Source organism: Sapajus apella, unplaced genomic scaffold (assembly GCF_009761245.1).
Source record: "Sapajus apella isolate SASKATOON/1434 unplaced genomic scaffold, GSC_monkey_1.0 scaffold2, whole genome shotgun sequence".
Taxonomy (NCBI): Eukaryota; Metazoa; Chordata; class Mammalia; order Primates; family Cebidae; genus Sapajus; species Sapajus apella.
In genome coordinates, this window is record NW_022436942.1 from 22,985,713 (window position 1) to 23,010,728 (window position 25,016).

Genomic DNA, 25,016 nt, shown 5'->3' on the forward strand with positions numbered 1-25,016 from the left:
TTCCTTACTGCAGGACTTTAATATGCCAGTGGATACTCTATGACATTCCCTAGAGACAGATGACCATAAATTCTTTTGTCCCAGAGTACATTCTAGGATTGGATTCTCTAGGACACACTTTGGGAAAGGATGCTCTAATTCCTACATGGTCCTCCCTCAAATTCTCCTCTCTCCTCCTAACTCCATTCCTTTCAGGAACAGCAAACCACGAAATCGCCCCTCATTCCGACAGATCCTGCTACATCTGGACATTGCCTCAGCTGATGTACTCTCCACACCCCAGGAGACTTACTTTAAGTCCCAGGTGTGCTGTGGGTAGGAAAATGAATACCTAACTCCCCTTCTTTGCAGAGGTGATGCCCTTTGAGAGGGAGGCTGGGAAATGGGTTGAGTGGGACTGAAGAGATTGGCTCTTAGAGGGCTGAGTCAATCCACTCCTTTTTGTTCCGGCACACACATTGATAGGTATAGGCAACCTGCAAAGCCTTTCACTGGGTGAAGGGATGGCTCTCACTCTTCATCTGCTCTCCACCCCCAGGCAGAGTGGCGGGAAGAAGTAAAACTGCACTTTGAAAAGATTAAGTCAGAAGGGACCTGTCTGCACCGCCTAGAAGAGGAACTGGTGATGAGGAGGAGGGAGGAGCTCAGGTGAGTTCCTGTGCTTGAGGAGATGACTTTACCAATAGCAAGGACTATGCCAGTCAGCTTCTACCCAACCCCAAAGCAGGTGGAAGGACTATGGACAGGAATTCTGAGACTGGGATCTATTATGGCACTAGGTGAACCCAGTTCACTTTGGGGAACCCTTCTGCCCATTGCAGACATGCCCTGGACATCAGGGAGCACTATGAAAGGAAGCTGGAGAGAGCCAACAACCTGTATATGGAACTTAATGCCCTCATGTTGCAGCTGGAACTCAAGGAGAGGGAACTGCTCAGGTAACCCTACCTGTCCTTATGCACCAAGCCCTGGAGCTGTGCCTGCCTTAGAGGTCCTATGGAGACTGGGGTGCCCCTTCCTGGTCATTTGCCCAGCTGAGAAGGTGCCTGGATCTTTAGGCGAGAGCAAGCTTTAGAGCGGAGGTGCCCAGGCCTGCTGAAGCCACACCCTTCCCGGGGCCTCCTGCATGGAAACACAATGGAGAAGCTAATCAAGAAAAGGAATGTGCCACAGAAGCTGTCACCCCATAGCAAAAGGTGGGACACGAACACTGTGGTTCCAGTATGCCAAGAGGGATGCCAAAGTGGCAGCAGTACTTAGCAGGGAGATGTGGGTTTTTTTTTCTGAGACGGGGTCTCACTGTCACCCAGGCTGGAGTGCAGTGGCACAATCTCAGCTCACTGCAACCTCCACCTTCCAGGTTAAAGTGAAATCTCTCACATCAGCCTTCCAAGTAGCTAGAACTACAGGCGTGTGCCATCACACTCAGCTAATTTTTGTATTTTTAGTACAGACAGGGTTTCAGTATGTTGGCCAAGCTGGTCTTGAACTCCTGACCTCATGATCCACCCACCTCGGGCTCCCAAAGTGTTGGGATTACAGGCGTGAGGCACTGTACCTGGCCGGATATGTGTATTTTAGTGTCCAAAGTTAAGGAGTGCTTTGAGTAAATTCAGCAGTGTCAACCATTTACTTTTCCTCTGCTTCCAGACCAGATATTCTCAAGACGGAGTCTTTGCTCCCTAAACTAGATGCAGCCCTAAGTGGGGTTGGGCTTCCTGGGTGTCCTAAGGGCCCCCCCTCACCAGGACGGAGTCGCCGTGGCAAGACCCGTCACCGCAAGGCCAGCGCCAAGGGCAGCTGCGGGGATCTGCCTGGGCTTCGTGCAGCTGTGCCACCCCATGAACCTGGGGCTCCAGCAAGCCCAGGGGGCCTAGGAGGGGGACCCTCAGCCTGGGAGGCCTGCCCCCCCGCCCTCCGTGGGCTTCATCATGACCTCCTGCTCCGCAAAATGTCTTCATCGTCCCCAGACCTGCTGTCAGCAGCACTGGGATCCCGGGGCCGGGGAGCCACAGGGGGAGCTGGGGATCCTGGCTCGCCACCTCCGGCCCGGGGTGACACTCCACCAAGTGAGGGCTCAGCCCCTGGCTCCACGAGCCCAGATTCACCTGGGGGAGCCAAAGGGGAGCCACCTCCACCAGTAGGGCCTGGTGAAGGTGTAGGGCTTCTGGGAACTGGAAGGGAAGGGACCTCGGGCCGGGGAGGAAGCCGGGCTGGGTCCCAGCACTTGACCCCAGCTGCACTGCTGTACAGGGCTGCCGTCACCCGAAGTCAGGTAAAGTATGGAAAGCCTCCTGAGCTCTTTCCCTTTTTCCTTATTCTCTCTGGGGTCCAAGCCTAAACCCCCAAATTATGCTCAATTGTAAGCCATTCCCTACTTCACCCTTTGTAACTATGTTCCCTTCTGGATTCTTAGTGGCCTCTTTCCACTTCTGACCACAGTCCCCCCATCTCTCCTGCAGAAACGTGGCATCTCATCAGAAGAGGAGGAGGGAGAGGTGGACAGTGAAGTAGAGCTGACATCAAGCCAGAGGTAAGTGATGAGTACAGGAGGTAATGGCATTCTTGTCTCCTGTAAAGGGCAGAACCAAGCTGTAATCCCTGCTCTCTCCAACATGTAGGTGGCCCCAGAGCCTGAACATGCGCCAGTCACTATCTACCTTCAGCTCAGAGAATCCATCAGATGGAGAGGAAGGCACAGCTAGTGAACCTTCCCCCAGTGGCACACCTGAAGTTGGCAGCACCAATACTGATGAGCGGCCAGATGAGCGGTCTGATGACATGTGCTCCCAAGGCTCAGAAATCCCACTGGACCCACCTCCTTCAGAGGTTATCCCTGGCCCTGAACCCAGCTCCCTGCCCATTCCACACCAGGAGCTTCTCAGAGGAAAGCAGGTGAGTGGTAGAACAGCAATAAGCAGTACTGAACAGGGAGAGCTGTAAGCAGATGCCTTGTCTTAACAGCTTTTGGTAAGACAGATGCACAGGCCAAAAAGTACTGTAAAGAGCAAATATCCATGTGGCAGAATTTCAGAAGCCTCTAGCACAGAGCATCTATTGTGGTGCCTGACCAGTAGCTTTCATGTAGCTATAAATTGCAGCCAGGGAAGGATTCTACAAGTAGGAGTCTGACACGTTGGAGAATGGCCTGAGCAACTGAAACCTGGAAGGAATAAAATCTGTAAGCTACTGGCTATTAAAATGATCCCAGCAAAGAACCCTAAGGAATCTCACTGCATTTCTACTCTTCCTCACAGGGCCCTCCCAATTCTGAGGACTCAGACTGTGACAGCACTGAATTGGACAACTCCAACAGCGTTGATGCCTTGCGGCCCCCAGCTTCCCTCCCTCCGTGAAAGCCACTCATATTCCGTGTACATAGAGAAATATTTATATAAATTATATATATATATATATATATATAAATATATATATATGCGCGCCACATAATCAACAGAAAGATGGGGCCTGTCCCAGCCGTAAGTCAGGCTTGAGGGAGACTGATCCCCTGACCAATTCATCTGATAAACTCTAGGGACTCTGGCAGCTGTGGAAATGAATGAGGCATAGCTGTATAGCTGTGCATAAGGGCAAACTGGCCCCTTCCTGCTCCACTCCATTCCTTATATTCGGCAAGCAACAAGGCAATAGAAAAGCCAGGCTTGTCTTTATACTCTTTATCCCCAAATACTGGGGAGATGGGGGGATGGGGAGGGTGGGAGGGACAGGAGAGAAAACACTTAGACTGCACTTTTCTGTTTTCCGTTTACTCTGTTTACACATTTTGCACTTGGGAAGAGGGAGACCAAGGCTGGGTCCTCCCCTCTGAAATTTCTCAGGTGGCAATGTAACTCATTTTTTTGTCCCTCCATTTATCTTCTCTGCCCAAGCCCTTAGGGCCCAGGGGGAGGTTAGGAGACTGATAGCATGTGATGGCTCAGGCTGAAGAACTGGGGTGCTGTTTAAGTCCCTGCTTTTATCCTGGTGCCTGATTGGGGTGGGAACTGTCATATTGTAACCCCTGTGAAAAACCTTGAAATATAACCACTCCATGCAGGCCCAGCTGTTGAGGGTTTTCTTGACGAATGAATGGGGTACCATACATGGTTAAGATAAAGCCTTGAGCTCAGGACTTCATCTGAGGTGTTTGGACAAGTTCTCCTGCCCCTTCACTTGTATGCATCTATTCTCACTAAATGAGTATAACGTCAAGCCCCAACTTTCTAAAATTATAGGAATAAATGATAGCAGGTATATCCTTCTAACTTGTCAAGGAGGACTATAAATGAAGTTACTAAGAACAACAGACTGAAATTTTTAGCTTAAAATAAAATAAGCAAGCCTGAACAAGAGGACCAACATTCCCAAGAAACTGGAACCCAGTCAGACAGACACACAACCAACTGCTTCCTGTGTATGCCATGTATGTCATGTGTTATTCCTTTCTACCACCCCCCAGTGGAAGTGCTTGCCTACTCCTAGGACAGGTAAGTCCTAGGAAACTCTAATCCTCAATCTTTTGGGCACAAGTTTTATAAGGGCCAACCAAGTACGAGGTAAGAGAAAAATCTGATTAAGGGCCACAAAAAAAGATGGAAGTGGTAAAAGAGAAGAAAACATCTTAACTGGAATAAACGCTTCTATTCAAAACCCAAGGAGTGTCCTTTGAGGGATAAAAGGTACAAAAATAACAGCAAGACAAGAGGAATAAAACCCACATGAATCACTGTGGCATCCAGTTTCTATTCACAAAGAAAAAGCTCCAGTCCATCTTTTAATTTTTTTGAAAAATTCCTGACATTACAGAACTAAACTGAAATGTATTAATATTCCACTCTTACATTTCCATGACAAACAGAAAAATTCATGAGCCAAAAATAAAAATAAAAAAAAAAAACAAAAAAACAAAAACAAACAAAAAAAAAAACAAAAACCAGGGAGAAGCTTATAAAACTAAATATGGATCTCAGCATCAACAGCTGAACAGAGAAAGGAATTAAAACGCTTTAATTAAAAAAATCACGAGTGGATGATAAAGTGTGTAGAAACTGAAAATTTACAAACTATTTAAAACCTGGAATCGCTGACTGTTCAGAAACTACACAGATGGATCATGGGTGGTGGTGAACAGCAGAAAGGGATTATGGATGAATCTGCATTGTTCTAGCTGCTCCCCATGCCACCCGTCTCCGAGGAAAGCCTGTAACACAGAAACAAGAACTCAGTTAGTTTCCCCAGTGGCCAGCTGCACCTCATCTCTACCTGGTTCATGAAATGTGAAGAGTAAATCATCAGTACTGGAGTATCAAGGGAGACATTAAGGTTTCTTAAATTTACCAATACCATAATCCTTTAATCCTTGCAATGCAAGCACGTGGAGGTGTATCACCTCAGAAGTAAGGCAAACAGAGCCCTCCGTTACCAAATGTTCCTCCAACTATGTTTTTAGTTCCACAGTGGGTTAACCATGGAGAATACTTTCTGAAAACATGCTGCTCACTAAAGAGTGCTCACAATACACAGAAGCAATGTTTCTTTATTGCTGAGCTCACTTTGGCTCCTCCCAAACTGCTGGCAGAATACCAGTTTAGGAAAGAAACACTGATCTGAGAGAGCCTCAAGGGTTTAATGCTGAGACAACTCAAGGCCTTTACTTTAAAGCCCTGGATTTCTATCAGTGTGTAGGATATTATGAGGTACTACAGTTTTAAAGGTTAAGAGATGTTAAAAAGAGATACAAAAAGATTAACTATGGGTAAAGAATTATACCCATTTATTGTTTTTTGGGTTTTTTTTTTTTGGGAGGGGAGAGGGGGAGACAGAGTCTAGCTCTCTCACCCAGGCTGCAGTGCAGTGGCATGATCTCGGATCGCTGCAATTTCCGCCTCCCAGACTCAAGCAATTCCCCTGCCTTAACCTCCAGATTAGCTGGGATTACAGGTGCACACCACCATGCCTGGCTTTTTGTATTTTAGTAGAGACATGGTTTCACCATGTTGGTCAGGCTGGTCTCGAACTCCTGACCTCAGGTGATCCACTTGCCTCAGCCTCCCAAAATGCTGAGATTACAGGCATGAACCACTGCACCTGGCCTTAAGTTCTGAAAAAAGTTTTCAGGACTTAACAGTAGCAGACAAAATAATGTTTCGACTGTGTAGCTCACTCTACAAAGCTCCCAGATCTTGTCAAGCCTTAACCATCTGAACATACCAGACTACAATGCCTTTCTTTCTGTTTCAAAGAGGTCATCTGAGGTCCTGGAATCCAATTTAGGTCTTTCAGGGAAAGGTATTTAAGTATTGTGTATGCTTCACTGGTAGGTAGGTAGACAGGCACCAAGACTGCTCCCATTTTGAATAGAACCAAATGTGTAAGACTTCTTTTCAGTTCATGAAGTTATTTCATAAAAATTTTAGATTGATTGGCATAAATATTTGTGATATGTGGTCATGAGAACATGACTGGTAATTCACCATCTGTATCCCTTCCACACAATGCAAAGCCAAAAGCTGGGTAGAAAAGCAAGGGCCAGAACACTGAAGAGTCCTTCAACTACAAACTGTATTTAGTCAGAAATGGTTTCTCCACCTCAGCATTAAGGGAATATTTAGTTCTTAAAAAGGTTAGATCTAGGACCTAAAAATTAAGCTTATGAAAATTGGTGGTAGCACTCTGGCCCCACCAGAGTTCTAGAAGAAATGCCCTGAATGTATATCAAGCCCAAATGGGGATTTGCCGGGGTGGGGGAGGTGAGGGAAAAGGAAATACTATGAAATACTGAGTCAGGCACTCTAGAATAGAAAACCACATGGGGGAGCTCTAGGCTTTAAACAAATTTAAAACTGAGGGCCTTTAGAGGTAGTGATGGTAGCTAGCCCCTTAAACATCTGGAATCTTTCCCAGTAATCTTTCCTTGGGAATAGTCATTAGGTTAAGAGGCCTCCCAAATCAAGAACTAGATAAAATAAAACCAGGTCCCTCAGGGGGCAGATCGCATCAGCATGATTAAGTCCAAACTACAGAAGGAGCGACCTTACTAAGGGAGAGAGCTGGACCACATGATAAAGGAGCAACTAAATAAAACTCCTAACTGGACAGGTTTGCCCATCTAATCCTTTATGCAGACTTGGGCCATGTAACACTTCTTCACAAACCCAATCTGGGATGGAGGGGCCACAATAACATCAGAAAATGAGATCATATATTGGAATACTATGGCCAAGCGTGATGGCTCACGCCTATAATCCCACCACTTCAGGGGGCCGAGGTGGGTGGATCACCTGAGGGCAGGAGTTTGAGACCAGCCTGACCAACATGAAGAAACTCCATCTCTAAAAAAATTATATATATATATGAATACTAAGTTTTCTTTTTTAATGTCAACCAGTGGGGATGCTGGACAAGGGAAAATAACTCTACAGTGAATTCTCTAATGCCCTGGGAAGAGCGTTATACTTTCAGCACTGTGGCAATGTGTACTTTGGTTGAATGGAAGGCTATCAGAGGCTTTATGCTACTATTCTAAACCATTTCTACTGTTTTATGAGAGATCCATGCCCAAAGAAAATGAATAAGGTTTTAGGGAGGTTAGTATGATTGAGTAAAAGTAAAGTTTAAGTTGTTAGTCCTGGCTAGTCACTCATAATCTATGAATTTAAATTCTCTTTAGGGCCTCTATTTTTTAAATCTGCAAAATGAGGGGATCGTGTATCACAGATTAGTTGTTCCTTAAGGTTTCTTCCAAACGTAAGCATGTCACTTCCTACTTGTGATAGTGTTGGTGGGGAGGAGAAAGGGTACAGCAAGGAATAGAAAAAAGTGCAAAGAAACTTGGTTGACTATCAGAGTTGGTTTAGGATGAGTGGATGGCATCATGTCAAATTGTGGATAATGTCACAGGTTGGCGGCTGAGATATACTTAATGTCACAAAGAGGGATAATGCTAATTCAGAGGAATGCAGAGCAGACAGTAGCTGCCTAATTTTATTAGACTTATGCCACTTTGCCCCTCCTCTTCATTCTGGGTAAAAAAAATATGTTCTTTGAATGTATGACTTGGAAGAGATCCTCATGATAACCATTCACCAGAGGAAACCTGGGATGAACACCTTGTTAGCTGCTGCTGGCAAGGTAAGGCCATTTGAGAAGTCAGATAAACCTCCTCACTAATGAAGCTTGTTGCCAATTACAGAGGACCCTCAGGATCTAAACTGCCATAGGCTCATATCTCTTTGTGGGAATATTGACAAAGGACTATAAAATTAACCTGGGATTCCAAAAGCCCATGTCAGTTATACAGGCTTTCTGGTTGAAGAGCCACAAGTCACAAGCCCCCAACCCTTTACCCTTCACAGCACACAGTGAACTAGGGTTCTTACTGCGCCAACTTTATTACAGCTAGAAACACAAATATGGCCAAGAAGGCCTGCTGATAGCTTAATCATTAAATAATTCTTTAAAAAAAAAAAAAAAAAAAAAAAGGTTAACGGAGAAGCTTTTATTCATTAACACAGAGCCTAACACATTGTTATATTGCAAGGCAGAATATAACTACAAAGAAAAGGTAACAAACAAGAAAGAAGAGTAAACTGTGGCTCTAGATAAAGAATTCAAGTCAGACCCTGAAACAGGCACTCAGCTGAAATGGCCTAAACCTAAACAAGGGTTACCACTCCCCCCACCCCCACCCAGTTATCCCCCAAAGTAGCAAAAAGGAAAAGGTAACAAGCTCACAATAGTTTCATTCTCACCAATGTTAACAAAGGAAAACAAAATGAACCAAATAATACTGGAGGAGGTGCCTCAAGATATGCAATCAGTAGGGAGAGAATCTCTGTTTCTCGCCTTTCAGTTTGTTAGTTACACATGGCACGGCAGAGTTGGTGGTGGTGGTAGCTGAAGCCCCGGTACCCTTAGCAGCAGACACAACATTTAGAGCCAGGAGAGGGATGGGTTTCATGCCAAGCAGACTGGAGACACAAGGGGCGGTCGGAAGAGGGTTGGGGAGGCTGGAGGGTGCGTCGGAGGTCCCCGCTGTGGCGAGCGAGGGGGTGGTGGTGGAGGAGGAAGAAGAAGAAGGGGTGGAGGGTTGAGAGAGGTTGATGCTGAGGTGATCAGGGATCGTGACGGAGGCTGCCTGGGAGGAGGGTTTAGCGTTTTCTAAACTGTAACAGAGGAAAAAAGGAACAAAAAAAAGGGTGGGTGGAAGGGAAGACCACAAAAGGGAATAAGTACAGGACAAAAACTGCTTCAGTTATATCAGTAAGTGCCTCTGGTTGACAATTAGGAAATCCTGGTATCAACTTGTGACAAGCTCTCTTTTAGCCTGTGTCCCACCCTCTAAATATGTATACTTCCATTCCACAAAGCTACTTAAAAACTGGCATAGAAAAAGCTGACAGAGAAATCAAATCACAGAGCACGTACTTCCATATACCTGACACACTGACCCAACCCAGATGTTGAAGGAATGATTTCAGGTAGAAAATGAAAGATACTCATCAGTCACCCAACAAAGAAAAAATGTTTCCTCCAATCAAATGTCAATTTCCTATTCTAATGGAAAATCAATTAACCCGAAATTACTTATGGAGCTTTGAGTATTTATAAACACAATTTTAAAAAATCCTTCCAGCTGTAGTATTAAAGTCTGCTTACATTTCCAAAACAAACAAACCAATATTAGGGTGGAAGGAGACAAGAATCCAAAGTAGGTCACTGACTAATTTCAAATTTCAAAGAATGCAGTGTTTTCAAAGAAAAATGCTGAGAACAGAAGTGTAGATAAGAACTAGGAAAGCTTTTCTGGTGGGAGGTGGTATAAGAAATTCTTTGTTTTTGACTGATCATACTTCTAATGTGGACTTTTCAGAAGTGGAAAAGAGAAACTCAAGCATCACCTAAAAATTCATATTTAAAAAGTGAAAATGCTGCTGCTTCTACTCCTAAAATAACCTCCACAGAACAGTAAGGATATGTGTCTCCCAAATTCCTGTATGTGTCTACTAAATCAGAACTACTTATATTTGAGAAGTTTGCCTGGACAATTGAGCCCACAAACCTACGTCTTCAAGAGCAGAAAGGCTCCCCTTAAAACCTCATTTTGTTTACCTATGTCCAAGGACAGCTGCAATCCATAAAGGAGAGGACTACAAATCTCCACCAACTATATAAAAGGACTCAGACTGCCACCACAAAAAAATCTAGACAGGAGAAAATGCTCAGAAGCCAGTAAAATCCTTGCCTTAAAAAAATGGAGGGGGGAAAAAAAAAAAAAAAAAAACAACTTCTGACTTCTGCATTTAAACTGGACCAAGGTGAGAAAGAATAAGCTTTGTGCATGCATAGTCCTTGCTTCGGTGTTAGATGAAGCTCTGAAAAGTACTGACCCTAATGATCCTGAACTGCCATTCAATAAGAATGATCCTGAAAAGAGTGACTCTGGCTAGAGAATTCTATTTCCTTACAATGTAGCCACTGACCTATTGCAGGGGCTAGGCAAGCAGGTCACATTTAAATTTTATGAAGGGCAAGCCTATCAAAAGAACAAAACAAATTCCAGCTTTCAAAAACATGACTGTTGCCACTGAAAACTCCCCTCCAAAATCCTAGTCAGAATAAGAAAAATAATTCTTGTAATCCCAGCACTTTGGGAGGCACATCACTTGAGGTCTGGAATTGTGGAGACAAGCCCGACCAACAAGGTGAAACCCCGTTTATATTAAAAGCACCTCTGCAAACAACCTCTATGTAAAATTTTGGTACTACCATTTCATTCTGAACATTAAGGACCTAGTGTGCTTAGTGGATGGACAAGAAAACAAATCTAGGAATGGGAAAGCTTTTCTATACCAAGAGTAGCAGCACCTCAAGATATGGAGAGACCTAAGGCAAAAGTCAGACTGCTACTGGGGAAATGGTAAGCTCTTAGCTAGGCTAACCACAGCATACATACATGGTCAGTACAAGCATGACAATACAGACCTCATATTTATGAATTCCTTTCCCCATAGTAGTTTCAGGAACTCATGCAAAACTTTTATGACAAAGAGACCAGACACTTATAAGAAAGGTAAATGACAACTAGACAACACTCTCCATTAAAAGGGACCTAAGGGCCTCAGGGCTAACAATGCTTTAAAATGTTAATAAGCAATTAAAGGTCCAACTTAAACTCAAGAGTTGAGAAAGCAAGTACTATAAATGACTGTAGGATCCCATTTGACTGTGACCATTGTCCTAAAATTCTGAGGGTAGTAACATTAGCTAGCTGTGGGTAAGAGGAAAAAACCCTTCAGGAAGTCATTAAGGGATGAGACTGGGGGAGGGGTGAGATAAAAAACATACTTCACACTTCTCTAAAACATTCCATACCTGTGCTTCCCACATTCCCACAAGCTTTGAACAATAACACGTGCAATGAGAAAAATGGGTGTTTCCAGAATAAATGATAATTGCTGCCTCCAAGAAACTGCCTTGCTGTCCTATTACTCCACTGTCATTCAATTAAGGGTGCTCTGGACCCCAAATCAAATCAAAGAAAGAGTAGTCTATATGCTATGTAGAACAAGAAAGACCCACATTTGATTCTGTCAGTGAGTGCTCTAGCCAGAAGATTCTCCTATTATTAAAGACATGGGCCATTCTTTCCACTTCCCAAACCATCAAGTTAAATTCGGTCAATCTCTGTTCCTCCCTCCCCGACCCCTTGCAAACTTATTGCAATTTGTTTACTTTTTCTGCTACACTCAAAGAAAGTAGGGCTAGCAAACAAATTTTGGCCATCTCTACCCATTCCCCATGTAATCTTATATTTAATAATGTACTGCAGCTTTCCCCAACACATGTTACTGTGTTGGTATGAATAAGACAAAAGGTAGGGCAGTCTTACCTGACATTGATTAGATATTGAGCCAGGCTAATGCTGGCAGCAGATCCAGTGATGGTAACCTGCCTATCAGTAGATCCTTCCACTGGGTTCGCAATTTTGATCTGCGCCCCAGACATCTGACGGATCTCATTGATTTTGGCGCCCTGACGCCCGATTATGCAGCCAATCAACTTAAGGGAGAAAAAAATCAAGGCACAGTGAATTAGAGTTGCACGGCTAAGTCCAAGAATCCCACCCCCTCCTCTAGCTCCTACAACTTGGGTCACAGAAAACGGCAATGGAAACTACTTTTTTTTAACATCCTTTTTTTAAAGACAGTCTCACCCACCCTGTGGCCAGGATGGAGTGCAGTGGCGCGATATCAGCTCACCCACAACCTCCACCTCCCGGGTTCAAGCCATTCTCCTGTCTCAGCCTCCTGAGTAGCTGGGACTATAGGCGCGCACCACCACACCCGGCTAATTTCTTTTTATATTTTTAGTAAAGATGGAGTTTCACCATGATAGCCAGGATGGTTTTGATCCCTTGACCTAGTGATCTGCCCGCCTCAGCCTCCCAAAGTGCTGGGATTACGGGCGTGAGCCACCATTCCTGGCCCTTTAAAAAAAAAAAAAAAAAATTGAAACAGGGTCTTACTGTTTCTCAGGCTAGTCTCGAACCCCTTAGCTGAAGCCATCCTCACACCTCAGCTTCTGTCCCTCTGTGCTCCATGTACCTGGGATTATAGGTGCATACCACCAAGCCCAACTTCATCCTACACCCTTTACCCATATACTTTTGATCAAAAAACTCAATTAACTCTTGACCCATTCTTGAGTCTAACCACCCATGATGAGAGCCAGTTCTGAAACAACTCACTCTTAGGTCCAAGTATCAGCTCTTCATTATTTCTGTCCTCAGAGTATTAATTCCAAAGACAAAATAAACCAGAGCCAATCCAAGAATAAACTTAGCTAAAAATAAAGGTAGCAATACATTCAGTCATCCTGCCTTGATTACCACCTAACTATACTCACAAGAATTCTGGCCAATTCCTAAGGTGTGTTTGCCTTGGTAAAAGGTAAAAACAAACAACAAAAGAAAACTGGTCTACATTTGCACTGTCCAATAGTAAACAGTAATATGTAGTTACTGAACACCTGAACTGTGGCAAGGGAGACTGAGAAACTACAGTCATTTTATTATTCTCAAGTTAAATACCCACTTGTGGTTACTGGTTATCATATAACCTTGGACAGCACAGATCTAATGTTCATGAATCACTACACTCTGGTGGGGGGGGGCAGTGGCTCAGGCCTGTAGGCTGAGGTGCGCCAATCATTTGCGCTCAGAGGTTTGAGACCAGCCTCGGCAACAGGGTGAAATCCCGTCTTTACAAAAAAAAAAAAAATACAAAAATAATTAAGCCTGGCTTAGTGGTGGCACCTGTGGTCCCAGCTACTCAGGAGGCTGAGATGGGAGGATCTCTTAAGCCTGAAGTTCAAGGTGGGTCACTCCTATAATCCCAGCACTTCGGGAGGCCAAGGCTGGTGGTTCACCTGAGGTCAGGAGTTCAAGACCAGCCTGACAAACATAGAGAAACCCTGTCTCCACTAAAAATACAAAATGAGCCGGGCATGGTAGCACATGCCCATAATCCCAGCTACTCGGGAGACTAAGGCATGAGAATCACTTGAACCCGGGAGGCGGAGGTTGGAGTGAGCCAAGGTCACGCCACTGCACTCCGGCCTGGGCCACAAGACTAAAACTCCGTCTCAAAAATAAATAAATAAATAAATAAATTAAAAATAGCAGGACATGCTAAAAACATGTCTGTTTCTTTAAAACCAATTTTCTTATTTTCATCCCATGCACCCTAACTACACTTACATCGTTTGGAATGGTGAGTTCATGAGAAGTAGTCTGAGCAGATGCATCCAAACCTGCTAAAAGACAGAAGAGAGCAAGGAAATTCAATGTACAGCATTCAAAACCCCACTAACTTGCACATTAAACTAACAGAAGGAAATAAACTGGAAACCCAGCACTGGCTGTTAGGATTCATCACTAACTTGGAAGCCCCCAAAGAGGAAAGAGTGGGGGAGAAGGGTGTAGAAATAATGCTCGAAAGGTTCTTCTGTACACTCAGAAGAGCTGATTTCATGCCATTTCCTGCAAAGCCCAGACTATTAGGGATAGGGTATGGAAGCAAGGGCAAGGGAGGGTGGTATCCTCAAAGAGGATCAAAATCTAAACAAGTCCTTCTGTACTTCTACCCCTTTCCTACTGTGTTCCATATTGTATCTCACCTGATGCTCACTAGCACCAGTGCCAATATTATGCCTGTTAATGGGTACCATGGACTTTTGGCACACATGCAGAGTTGCTTTAAATATACCTTTATCAGATTAACGCCCTCCACCCACTATCCTCCTAACTTAGACTGGAAGGTCAGATAGAATGAAATGGCAGTCAGGTGAGGGGACTTCATTTCTCCAGATGTACTCCCTATCTTTTGGCTCAATAATTTTGTTCTGGCTTTCGTTTTACAAAGAAAAAGAAAAAAAAAAAAACCCATCAGCAAATACCCATACCCATCTTTAACAGCACCTGGACTGAACCAGGTCAGCTGGCTAACACTCAAGCTTAGTCCTGATCTCAGCTATGGCTGCTGGTCTCAACATTTTTAGAAGGGGGTTGGCCAGATCCATCAAGGGACCCTTGGGGGCACCAGGCCCACCCCTTTGCTCTCTCAGCTCCTCTCTGCCATGTGCATGTTGCTGGTATGGTTCATGGGCAGTGAAACAAGACTCCCACCAGTTTATTAATATAACAGTAGAATACTACAGATTTTTTTTTTTTAATCATTACCCCAATAGCCTTTCACCTCTGGAGAGCTGGATTCAATGCCTGTTAAGATACAAGTGAAAATGAGTTTGGTGGTCTCATCCTAACCCTATCGGACAAGTTATTCCTTATACAGAAAAGCCCCAAAAACAGAACAAAACAAAAACAAAAACAAAAAAACACTACACAATTTGGCACAAATGGATGGTCTCTACCCAAGCCTGTGAATTGCTGGTGGAGAGAAAGGGGGTGCTGATCAGATCAAGGGGGCAACAGTCAGGATGGGCTCAAAGAAATATCAGCCTACCCTTTACCTGACAAGCATCCCCAAACCTCACCCCCAAACCTTCCAGGGCTTTTATTTTTTCTTTTAGAATAACTGACCCCAAATGAAAACCACGTTAACAAACACATTACCTCCTTGGGCTTAGCCATAGTAGACAGGCAAGTTTAAACCAGCAGGATGCTGGATAACGAAGTTTGTTTTAAACAGATGTCAAGCTGAGACCTTGGAACTGGCCTCTCTCTTGCACTACACCTTACAGAAATAAACACTGAGGTATCCATACCACTGAATCCGGTGTTGCCATGCGTCATGGGAAAATGAGACTGTTGCATTGCCAACTGGTGCAGCTTGGTCAACTGCAAGGAGGAAACAGGAGGTTGGCATTAGAAGATTTAACAGAGCCAGGGCTCAAACACATTCAAATGAGAAAATGCAGGTTCTGATCCCCAAAATTGACTCTACTACTCAAACTACAACAGAGGGTAGGGATGGGGTTTACATCACAATCCTGAGGATTGGCAGAATATGAAGGGTAAGGGTTAGAAATAGAAAGGGTGTCTCTAAGAGAATGAGCGCATTTTGGGTGTGTGAATAGAAAAGCAACAGCACTTGCCCCACGACCGTCCCCTTGTGGGCTACTTAATGAAGGTAGTTTGCAGCCATTGCAACAGTTGCCACAGGGACAAGCACAGACAGGCTAGGTAAACAAACTGTGCAGTGGTGCCAGGGAAAACACACCATGCAGGGTTTCATCAGTACTGGGGAGAGGGAAGGAGATGAGGGGGGCAGGGAGACTGGAAGGAGGAGAGAAGTTAAGAAACCATACTGGGTTTAGTCCCATCACTGCCACCACTGACTACTACAGCTATTTTTATTCATCTATATAAACTGTCCTATAATAAAATAATCCTTCTTTACGTCTACTTTCCTCTCTCCTGGGGCCTACCACTAACTAAGACCCAAACTTGACTTCCCAAGTCTAATACTCAGTACCTGAAAAGGTTAGTAAAGATAAAAGAAAAGTGCAGAAAGAAATGCCCTTGAAGTCTAAATACCAGCACTTTTAAATAGGAGGCTTTAGTGGCAAGAAAGGTTTAATTCTGAAATGTTCAGGTTCCTAACCCTCTCTGTGTAAATAAGCCCTTTCTCCATCCCTCCAAATACTTTGAAAATTGTCACCTCAGAGTGAGGAGTACCCAAGGGCAAACCCAACCTCCCAATACCCCCATGGAAAGAAGAGCATGCAAGGAAGCACAGTCCGAATGTCAATTTAAACTGTGCCCTGAGATAACAAATCACAGTATACCATGGAACATTTCTCTTTTAGACAGGGTAATCTGAAACACAGGGGAAAGGAGAAGCTAATATGTTGAATTAAATTTCAGGGGTTAAATGTCAAAAGGCAAACAAGGCATTACCCTGATTAAAGGGCTGAAATATGGGATTGACCTTGTGAAGAAAACAAAGACCCAACTCACTTCTGGCTACTTGGGAGAAAGGAGTGAGACGATTTTGGATGGGAGAGGGAGCTTTTCAAAACAAGAAGTGAAAACAAAACTTACATCTGGCTGTGGAATGGCATACTGTCCTTGAATGGTATAGGCCTACAAAAGGAGGAAAACAGTTCCTATTAAAAACCAATCACGGACAGCCACCCAGTGGGGGGAAAAAGACGTATCAACTAGCCAGGAAGCCAGAGTTGAATTACAGAATGGGGGAGGCCAGAGACTGAGGCAGTAGATGGAATCTCACTCACAAATACGGTCAGACCCAAATTGGCCTTCTTTGAACCCTAAATATAACTTTATTCCGGGGATCCTATAAAGGTAGTCAAGTTCCCTGCAATTAAAGGCAAAATATATGTAACTGTTTCTTAATGAAAATGTGGGAAGTGAGATTAGCAATGCCTCGATTGACCAAGCCCCACTCTTCCTCCCTGTATATAAGATAGCATAGGAGGAATAATGGTCTCTTCCCTCGCCACCCCAACCCTTCTACCAATTGTGGTGATGTGGGAGATCTATATCTGCACAAACCTACATGGCATGTTTTGAAACACTTCTTTTTTTCCCCAACTTATTTTTCTATCTGCCTAACGACCTTAAAAACACTGGATGCTAGCTGAGTCCCTAACAACTAGGGAGTTGATCACAGGTACACAAAAACCACTGTGTTCTAATTCCTGTCTTCTCCCACCTCCCCTCCACAAAAGGCACTTGCAGCTCCCACTATGCCCTCCTCCCCCCACAACAGAACCTCCCAAAAAGGGAGCTGGGTCTTCAGGGCAATGGGGTGGGGAACAAGGAGGAAAGGAAAAGGGAACAAGGAAGGAAGGGAAGGAAGGAGTGGCTGGTTAACAGGATGTGAAGTTTCTCACATCACAGTGGCCAGTACCCCCAAAAGTATACCCAGGTGGGGGTGGAAGGAAGGTGAAAATGGGGTAGGAGTGGGAGAAGGGAAGAGGGGTTGAACAAAAAAAATTAAAAAAAAAAAAAAATTAAAAAAAAAAAAAAAAAAGTTGGTGTTACCATCTGGTGGGCTACTCGGCCTGGGTGAAATGAGGTTGGGGGGGTCAGTCCAGGTCCCCGTGGACAGGTGGTGTCCACAGCACCAAAAATCACCAGCGCCACTGGCCCCCCGCGTGTTGGCAGTCTCGGCTGAGGCGGAAGGATTGAGTGAGCCTTGGAGACTGAACATCCCCTCTCACCTCTAGAGGTGGTCCCTCCAGGTCAGGGTTGAGGCACATGGACGGGGTGGTGTGGGGAAAGCTCGCACTGTCGCTGCCTGTGCTGTACCTGTCCTGTGGATAAATAGAGGATTTCAGTCTCCAGGGCTGTCAATCCGGCACCTTGTCACCAGCATGAAATTCACACAAAAAAAAGTTTATTTTTTTTTCCTTTAAAAAGGAGCTCAAACACAATTTGAAACGAGCTGTAATCAGTGAATTTAAAAAAAAAAGTTACCTAGTGGCAGATTTCACACTGCACAATTGGGCTATTTTCAGTAAGAATGAAAGGGTGGGGCAACAGAGCTGATGCCAGCTCCTAGTCAGTGTGGGATTAAGTTGAACCCCTACAGAGCCCACTTTGCCACAAAGGAACAAAAGACACAGGTCCATCTGTGGACATTGTATATTTAAAAAGGCCTGTGGGAACGATCCATGACAGGGCCACTCATGGAAGAAACTGCAAGTTTTTAGACGGTGGTCAACTAAATAAAGGTGAGGGAGGGAGGAAGGTAGGGAAGCAAAGAGGTATGAAGGGGGAGGTGTGATGGGGATGGGAAAAAAAGGAAATGAAGGAAGAATTTTAAGCAGAGAGGACTGCTGCCACCCAGTATGGGACTCTATATTCCAAAGGTGAGTGGGAGAATCCAGAAGAGCAGGAACCTGGAGTTCCTGGGAAAGAAAAATTCCAAAGGCTAACCCCTCCTGGCTACACTGACGCTGGGCCTTTGCTTATCCTGCCCAATTCTGACTGTCTAGGACTGAGAGCCCTTTGGCCAAACCAGTTTGTACAAGGCTAGTGCTAAAAGCAAGGTACTAACTCAAGGTAATACTGTGACATAACTGACCAACTTTCCTGTAAAAGTAGCTATGATAACTACAGGACCAACTAAATCCCTAAAAACTTGTTCATTTTTATGACAATTCAACAGAATGTGAATGAGATGGACTCCCAAGTTTATGCTTGCCCTCTAAATGGCTCCCAAATCAAAATAAGATGAAACTAGTTAACTAAATATGCTTATAACAGACCAGCCCCAAGTGGGAAAAGGTATTTTGAGCAATGCACTTGTTTAGGTAGCTACCAAAATCAGACACTATTTTAACCTGAATCCCAATACAGTCGTCCCTAGGTGTTCCTAGGTTATCAGTGGGGGATTAGTTCTAGGATCCCCCCACAGAAATAAATATCCATGAATATGCAAGTCTTTTTTTTTTTTTTTTGGAGACAGAGTTTCACTCTTGTTGCCCAGGTTGGAGTACAATGGCGTGATCTCAGCTCACTGCAGCCTCCGCCTCCCAGGTTTAAGCAATTCTTCTGCCTCTGTCAGCCGAGCAGCTGGAATTATAGGTATGTATCATGCCCAGCTAATTTTTTTGGACGGAGTTTCGCTCTTGTTACCCAGGCTGGAGTGCAATGGCGCGATCTCGGCTCACCGCAACCTCCGCCTCCTGGGTTCAGGCAATTCTCCTGCCTCAGCCTCCTGAGTAGCTGGGATTACAGGCACGCGCCACCATGCCCAGCTAATTTTTTGTATTTTTAGTAGAGACGGGGTTTCACCATGTTGACCAGGATGGTCTCGATCTCTTGACCTCGTGATCCACCCGCCTCGGCCTCCCAAAGTGCTGGGATTACAGGCTTGAGCCACCGCGCCCGGCCCTAATTTTTGTATTTTTAGTAGAGACGGGGTTTCACCATGTTGCCTAGGCTGGTCTTGAACTCCCGACCTCAGATGATCCGCCTGCCTTGGCCTCCCAAAGTACTGGGATTACAGGCATGAGTGACCACACCCAGCCAATACTCAAGTCTTTTATATAAAATGGTGTAGTACTTGCATATAACCTAAGCATATCTTCCCATATACTTTAATCATCTCTCTATTACTAATAATACCTAATACAATATAAATACTAAATACTTTTTATACTATGTTAATGACAAAACAAAGCCTATACATGTTCAGTACAGATGCAACCACCCATTTTTTCCCTGAATATTTTTGATCTGACATAAGGTTGAAGGTGGAACCCACAAACACAAAGGGCCAACTGTATTTTAAAAACTGACCTACCTACTCCTCAAATACAATCAGAGCATAGGACTACCATGGTCCTGATCAATGCTTCGGTCATAATAATCTAACTTCAGAATAGTTCATGTGCCAAAGATCAAGAGTTTAGGTTGGTGAGGAAGGAGCAGGGAGAGGCCAAGGGGGTGCTTTGGTGTTCTTACTCTAACACCAAAGGTCACAGCACCACAGCCCAACATGCTCACCCCCCTTCTATTCTTACATACTGAACTCTTACCCCAGCTGATTTCAGTTATGCCATGTGGGTTCAAACCAGTGTTTATGAGTTTAAGAGCCTAGGGGACAACACACTGGAGTTTGGGAGTGAAGGGGTAGGAGTAGGGGAGGTGAGGTGGAGGGAAGGGGAAGTTTGTAGGACACTCAAATTCAGGACCCCCAAATTTTGAGACCACCATCCAGAATCTCCTTCAGAGGTCCAACTCTTTGCTACCTTTCATTTAGACCTCTAAATATCACCCCACACATATAAAACATGGATGGGGTGGGGATAGGGAGAGACAGTAGTGACAGTGAGGCAATTCTAACCCAACCCGCCTTAAGTAACCAAGTAAGTTACCTCTTCCGAGTGCCTACAAAACTTCCATTGCCTGCTAAGAATTAAGGCATTCACAGCTTTCTCCAGTACAAAAAATAAAACTAAAAGCAGGTCAAACTATGGCCAGAGTATAGGTTTCAGCAAGCATGCAGAGTGGTTTGGTGTGATGCTGGCAAAGTTGACATTTCAAACATAATCTCTGTTCACTCCAGCCCACCAATAAGAATTTTCTTACCTGACCACCTGCAAAGATGACCGGAGAGCTGGACGGCTTGGGCCGGTACGGGATGGTCACGCCCTTCGGGGGGGACTGGGAGAGAGTCAGAGGGGAAAAAAACAAAAAGAGATAAGGTTTCAAAGCTGCTTCAGCTGTGTGGCTTTAGCTCACACAGGTCAGTTAAATTAAAAACTATTTCCATCCCCTTACCTACACCAAATTGTCTCTGGCTAGACCTAATCTCAAATTATGTACTAAAAGTTATTTGCTTTTAATGCAGTAACTCCAAGTACTACAATTCAAACTAATTCTCATCAAGGAAGATATGCTTGTAATAATCTTTGGCACTATTTCCAAAGTTTTAAGTAAATTTAATGAACATGAAAAACTGTGTAAACATATACATTTTAGTTGGTAGTTTTTAGTTTACATTTTTTGGCCTGAATAGAAAATACAGTCAAAACTGGAAATAAAGTAGTACTCAAATGTTTTGTCTAGAATAACATAGACACTATCTATAAATAGTTCAAAGTTCCAATCAAGGTTTTGCTAATCTCTACTTGAAAATTCCAGTTTCTAGCTGGGGGCGGTGGCTCATGCCAGGAATCCCAGTACTTTGGAAGGCCGAGGCAGGTGGATGGCTTGAGCTCAGGAGTTCAAGACCAGCCTGGGCAACATGGCAAAATCCTGTCTCTACAAAAAGTAACAAAAATAAGCCAGGTGTGGTGGCACGTGCCTGTAGACCAAGCTACTGAGGAGACAGGTGAAAGGATCACTTAAGCCTGGTAGGCAGAGGTTGCACTGAACCAACATCGCATCACTGCACTCCAGCCTGGGTGACAGAGCGACCCGTCTCACACACACACACACACATACAAAAAACAAAGGAAAAATTCCAGTTTCATTTCTCACCAATGAAACCAACTCCATATTACAAATCTGAAAAGGCTTAATTTTCCTGAATTTTGCTATTCTTTTAATAGAATAATAATACATAATCAGGACCTCATAAGTCATTCGGAAACATCATCATATTTTTCTATTCTATATAACATTTTGAATACCCTGCTACAAAGTGACAAGTTGTTAAAGAGCATGTCAAATTTCCATGTAACCCAAATATGGTAATTCAAAAAAAAATAATTTAACTCAGCTACTAAGGAACCCATATACATTTTGGCCTCTTCAGTCCATGTAGTGCATCTTCCCCTCCCACTCTGCTACAACTGCTGTGAACCAAAAGATCACTGCTGCTTAGCAGTTTCTATTTTTGCTCACAGACCATAAGAAAAGTCAAAGCTAGGGGAAGGAAAATATGAACTCAGGGAACCTTTTACCCCCACCCCCACTGGAAGCCTTAACAGCTTCACTTAATTCTAGTCTTACTAAATATAGAACACAGTCCTTCTGTCCCCAGAATCGCCCTCCCCCCATTCTCAGCATGAGCCTGAGGGCTTACCTCCAACATGACCACGCAGATCTGTTTGACACACTCAATGATGGATTGCGGAATGCCAGCAATAGTGATGGCCCGCTCAGTTGAGTTGGGTAACATATCCCCTGCCACCTGGACCTGAGCCCCTGTACTCTTTGGAGTAAAAAGAAATTCAGAATCAGAGAAAAACAGCTCATGCTCTTCCAATTCCTCCCAGCAGCAATTTCAGAGTCTAAAACTCTAGCGGATATTTATCCCATTTCCCATCTTCCCTTTTTGTTTTTTGTCCTACTCCTCCCTTCTTCCAGATAGAACTGTTTAATGAATTGGAGTTAAAAATAAATTAGCCACTGAAAGACAAGAATAAGCCTGAATAAAAGCCTAAATTTAACCTACTCTCAAGCAAAAGGTCCTTCTAGACAGCTTCCTCTCAACTAATGATAGTTCTCTGGGCAAAGCAAAAGCGCCACAAATATCACCCACCTTTCATTATCTTACTGAATAAATATCTTCTACATCAAGTCCATTCTATGTGCCAGGTACCATGCCAAGTGCTCAGAATACAGCAATTAACAAAATTAAGATCTCTGTTGTCATGCCATGTACAACAGGCTCCCAAAAACTCAAATGAGAAGCTATGGACTTTCATTCCAACACCAAATTCAATAACCTCTAGACACAATTAAGATCTTCCCTAATTGTAACTTCCATAGTTAAACAGGAAGTAGGAGCCAGGCACGGTGGCTCACACCTGTAATTTGAGCACTCTGGGAGACCAGGACAGTCTAATCTCTGGAGCTCAGCCTGGGCAAAACAGTGAGACCCCTGTCTCTACAACAAAAATACAAAAATCAGCTGGGCATCGTGAGTGCGCCTATGGTCCCAGCTACTCAGGAGGCTTGAGGTGGAAGGATCATCTGAGCCCAGGAAGTCAAGGCTGCAGTAAGCCATGATCATGATTATGCCCTGCACTTCAGCCTGTGAGAGTGAGATCCTGTCTCAAAAAAAACGGGGCGGGGGGGGGGCGCTCACGCCTCTAATCCCAGCACTCTGGGAGGCCAAGGCAGGTGGATCACCTGAGGTCGAAGTTTGAGACCTGCCTGACCAACACAGAAAAACCCCATTTCTGTAAAAATTACAAAAACTAGTCATGTGTAGCGGTGTAAGCCTATAATCCCAGCTTCTCTGGAGGCTGAGATGAGAGGATCGCCTGAGCCTGGGAAGGCTGACGTTTTGCTACAATGAGCCAAGATTGAGCCACTGCACTATAGCCTGGGGTGACAGGAGAGAAAAAAAAAAGGAAACTGTTGCTACTGTATCTGTTATCTTGAGACATGAAAATGTTGCCAAAAAAAATAATGGACACTTGTTATATGTAATACTTGAAAATTATGATTAACTTTCTCATGCTGATTAAAATCTATGAATTATGCAAAATAATCCTATTGCATGATAGTTTTATTTTCAATACAATCACATTGTAATCCTCTGGAACTGTAATTTTAATAAAAATCTTCATTTCATTGCTAACTTTTCCTAGCCATACAAAGAGCCAATTTGGAACAAATAGTTATCATTTCTAAAAGGAGCATGAGTCACTAACCTCTCGTATTTCCTTGATCTTGCAACCACCTTTTCCAATGAGAGAGCCACACTGACTAGCAGGAACCACCAGCCTCAGGGTGACCGGGGGTCTACTGGCAGCTGTACTATTGGTCATAGAGCTGCTTATGTCCTACAGAAAGAAAGAACACCAGAAGGATAAGCAGGTCCTTGGAAATGAGTAGCTGCCATTCAAGAACCACTTAGGACATGTGAAGTCATAACCCACCACAGACAATGGTTCAAATTATTTTTGATGTAAAGATAAAAACTTTACATCAAAAATGTAAAGTTTATCTGTAACTATTTTTGATAAACTCTCAAACCATTTTTGATGTAAAGATAAAAACTCTTGAAAAACTCCTCAGAATTAGCCATAAATATATTTTCCTTTACCCCGGGGGAATGTACTTGGTAGGGAGAAAAGTGATAATCTGTTTTGCAATTACACCTAGCCAGGCAATGAGCAACAAAACTTGACATCAAAATTAAATCAAATACAGCTAGGCACAGTAGCTCACACTTGTAATCCCAGCACTTTGGGTAGCCGAAGCAGGTGGATCATTTCAGGTCAAGGAGTTTGAGACCAACCTGGCCAATATACTGAGACCCCATCTCTACTAAAAACACAAAAATCAGCTGAGTGTGGTAGCTCATGACTATAATCCCAGCTACTCGGGAGGATGCCACGGGAGAATTGCTTGAACTTGGGAGGCACAGGTTGCACTGAGCCGAGACTGCACCACTGCACTCCAGCCTGGGTGACAGCAAGACTCCATCCCCCCGCCACCAAAAAAAAAAAAAAAAAAAAAAGCCATAGATTTGAAATGAAAAAACTGTATTAGTTCAAAGCCTAAAGTATTTCCCATAAATATATATTGTATCCAGAAAGTCACGGTTTTAACCTAGTTAAATTTAGCCTTGTAAAAATTAAGTGGTTTACATATCACTTAATAACTAGAGACCTGGAAACCAACTGCTTAAGCAGTTAAGACCCCTAAAGTCAAGGACAAGTTTATTACTTGGTTAAGGAATAAACAATTCATACTCTAGCTTTCTAGATTTGTCAAAAATTTAAAAAAAAAAATTCAATAAAGACCAGGCACAGTGCCTCATGCCTATAATCCCAGCACTTTGGGAGGCTGAGACAGGAGGATTGCTTAAGCCCAGGAGTTCAAGACCAGACTGGGTAACATAGGAAGGCTTAGTCTCCACAAAACCTGCAAAAATTAGCCAGACGTGGTGGTTCGTGCCTGTAGTCCCAGCTTCTGGGGAAGCGTAAGTGGGATGACTGCTTGAGCCCAGGCAATTAAGGTTGAAGTGAGCCATGACAACACAACTATACTCCAGCCTAGCTAACAGAGCAAGACCTTGGCTCAAAAAATAATTTAAAAAATAGTGGCCCACATC

General features: G+C 43.9%; 2 protein-coding genes across 46 annotated transcripts in view; one reads left to right on the plus strand and one right to left on the minus strand.

Moving 5' to 3' along the window:
- The window catches only part of MAP3K12 (mitogen-activated protein kinase kinase kinase 12), an 18,607-nt gene extending 13,729 nt beyond the window's left edge, over window positions 1-4,878 (plus strand). For all 3 annotated transcript variants that reach the window (XM_032292183.1, XM_032292188.1, XM_032292195.1), the window contains 8 exons: window positions 196-304; window positions 539-648; window positions 822-938; window positions 1,059-1,196; window positions 1,651-2,275; window positions 2,463-2,533; window positions 2,622-2,895; window positions 3,258-4,878. In XM_032292183.1, coding sequence (XP_032148074.1) covers window positions 196-304; window positions 539-648; window positions 822-938; window positions 1,059-1,196; window positions 1,651-2,275; window positions 2,463-2,533; window positions 2,622-2,895; window positions 3,258-3,356 — 1,543 coding nt within the window. In that variant the 3' untranslated portion in view covers window positions 3,357-4,878. The remainder of the gene's footprint in view (window positions 1-195; window positions 305-538; window positions 649-821; window positions 939-1,058; window positions 1,197-1,650; window positions 2,276-2,462; window positions 2,534-2,621; window positions 2,896-3,257) is intronic.
- Window positions 4,754-25,016, minus strand: part of PCBP2 (poly(rC) binding protein 2) — a 25,716-nt gene continuing 5,453 nt past the window's right edge. For 2 of the 43 annotated variants that reach the window (XM_032292242.1, XM_032292243.1), the window contains exons 6-15: window positions 23,608-23,739; window positions 22,029-22,157; window positions 20,588-20,674; window positions 17,710-17,802; window positions 16,565-16,606; window positions 15,286-15,358; window positions 14,741-14,779; window positions 13,760-13,815; window positions 11,891-12,060; window positions 8,370-9,164 (exon numbers count right to left, since the gene is read on the minus strand). In XM_032292242.1, the coding sequence (XP_032148133.1) occupies window positions 8,816-9,164; window positions 11,891-12,060; window positions 13,760-13,815; window positions 14,741-14,779; window positions 15,286-15,358; window positions 16,565-16,606; window positions 17,710-17,802; window positions 20,588-20,674; window positions 22,029-22,157; window positions 23,608-23,739 (1,170 nt within the window). In that variant the 3' untranslated portion in view covers window positions 8,370-8,815. Of the gene's footprint in view, window positions 5,201-8,369; window positions 9,165-9,358; window positions 11,414-11,890; window positions 12,061-13,759; window positions 13,816-14,740; window positions 14,780-15,285; window positions 15,359-16,564; window positions 16,607-17,709; window positions 17,803-20,587; window positions 20,675-22,028; window positions 22,158-23,607; window positions 23,740-25,016 lie in introns of those variants that run through there. The other 41 variants (XM_032292380.1, XM_032292388.1, XM_032292413.1 and 38 more) reach the window with 41 other exon arrangements.